At 68.0% G+C, this 453-nt stretch overlaps 2 protein-coding genes across 2 annotated transcripts in view; both read right to left on the bottom strand.

Moving 5' to 3' along the window:
• LOC115948354 (probable cytosolic iron-sulfur protein assembly protein CIAO1 homolog) overlaps positions 1-64 on the bottom strand; it is a 786-nt gene extending 722 nt beyond the window's left edge. Inside the window, exon 1 of the mRNA XM_031060392.1 lies at positions 6-64. Coding sequence (XP_030916252.1) covers positions 6-64 — 59 coding nt within the window. The remainder of the gene's footprint in view (positions 1-5) is intronic.
• Positions 65-436: 372 nt separating this feature from the next.
• Positions 437-453, bottom strand: part of MLXIPL (MLX interacting protein like) — an 18,788-nt gene continuing 18,771 nt past the window's right edge. The window contains 1 exon segment of the mRNA XM_031060391.1: positions 437-451. Within this exon segment, the coding sequence (XP_030916251.1) occupies positions 437-451 (15 nt within the window).

The raw sequence follows: 453 nt of genomic DNA, 5'->3' as shown, positions 1-453 counted from the left end.
CAAGCATGAGGACGATGAGGGCGCCCGGCAGCACCGACCCGCTCAGCCCTGCCACCGCCTTCATATTCCCGCCGCCGCGTCAGCGGCCGGTACCAGGAAGGGGGGAAATTTCCGTGTGCGCATACGCGGCCCCGGTAATACGCGCAGGGCGGCCCCTGGTGGTGGTACTGCACCCCCGGCCCCAGCCGTCCCCCATTCAGCAACGGACACCCCTCACCCCACCTCCTAGTCCCTGTTCTCAGCCCTTGCCTCCCACAAAGCCCCGTAAACCCTCCCAGACCCTCTTCTAACACACTCCCCCAGCACCCCAGCCCGTGCCTCCCACGAAGCCGGGCTCCTCTTATCCCAGCTTCTACGGCCCCCTCACCCCGGTCCCTGCCCTCATGTTCCCCAACCCCGGCTCCCCTCCAGTCCCTGCTCCTCCAAGCCCCGGCCATCACGCCCGCCAACTCT

Source organism: Geospiza fortis, unplaced genomic scaffold, assembly GCF_000277835.1.
Source record: "Geospiza fortis unplaced genomic scaffold, GeoFor_1.0 scaffold59, whole genome shotgun sequence".
Lineage (NCBI taxonomy): Eukaryota > Metazoa > Chordata > Aves > Passeriformes > Thraupidae > Geospiza > Geospiza fortis.
The sequence above is the reverse complement of the archived record's forward strand: the minus strand, read 5'-3'. Positions and strand labels throughout refer to the sequence as shown.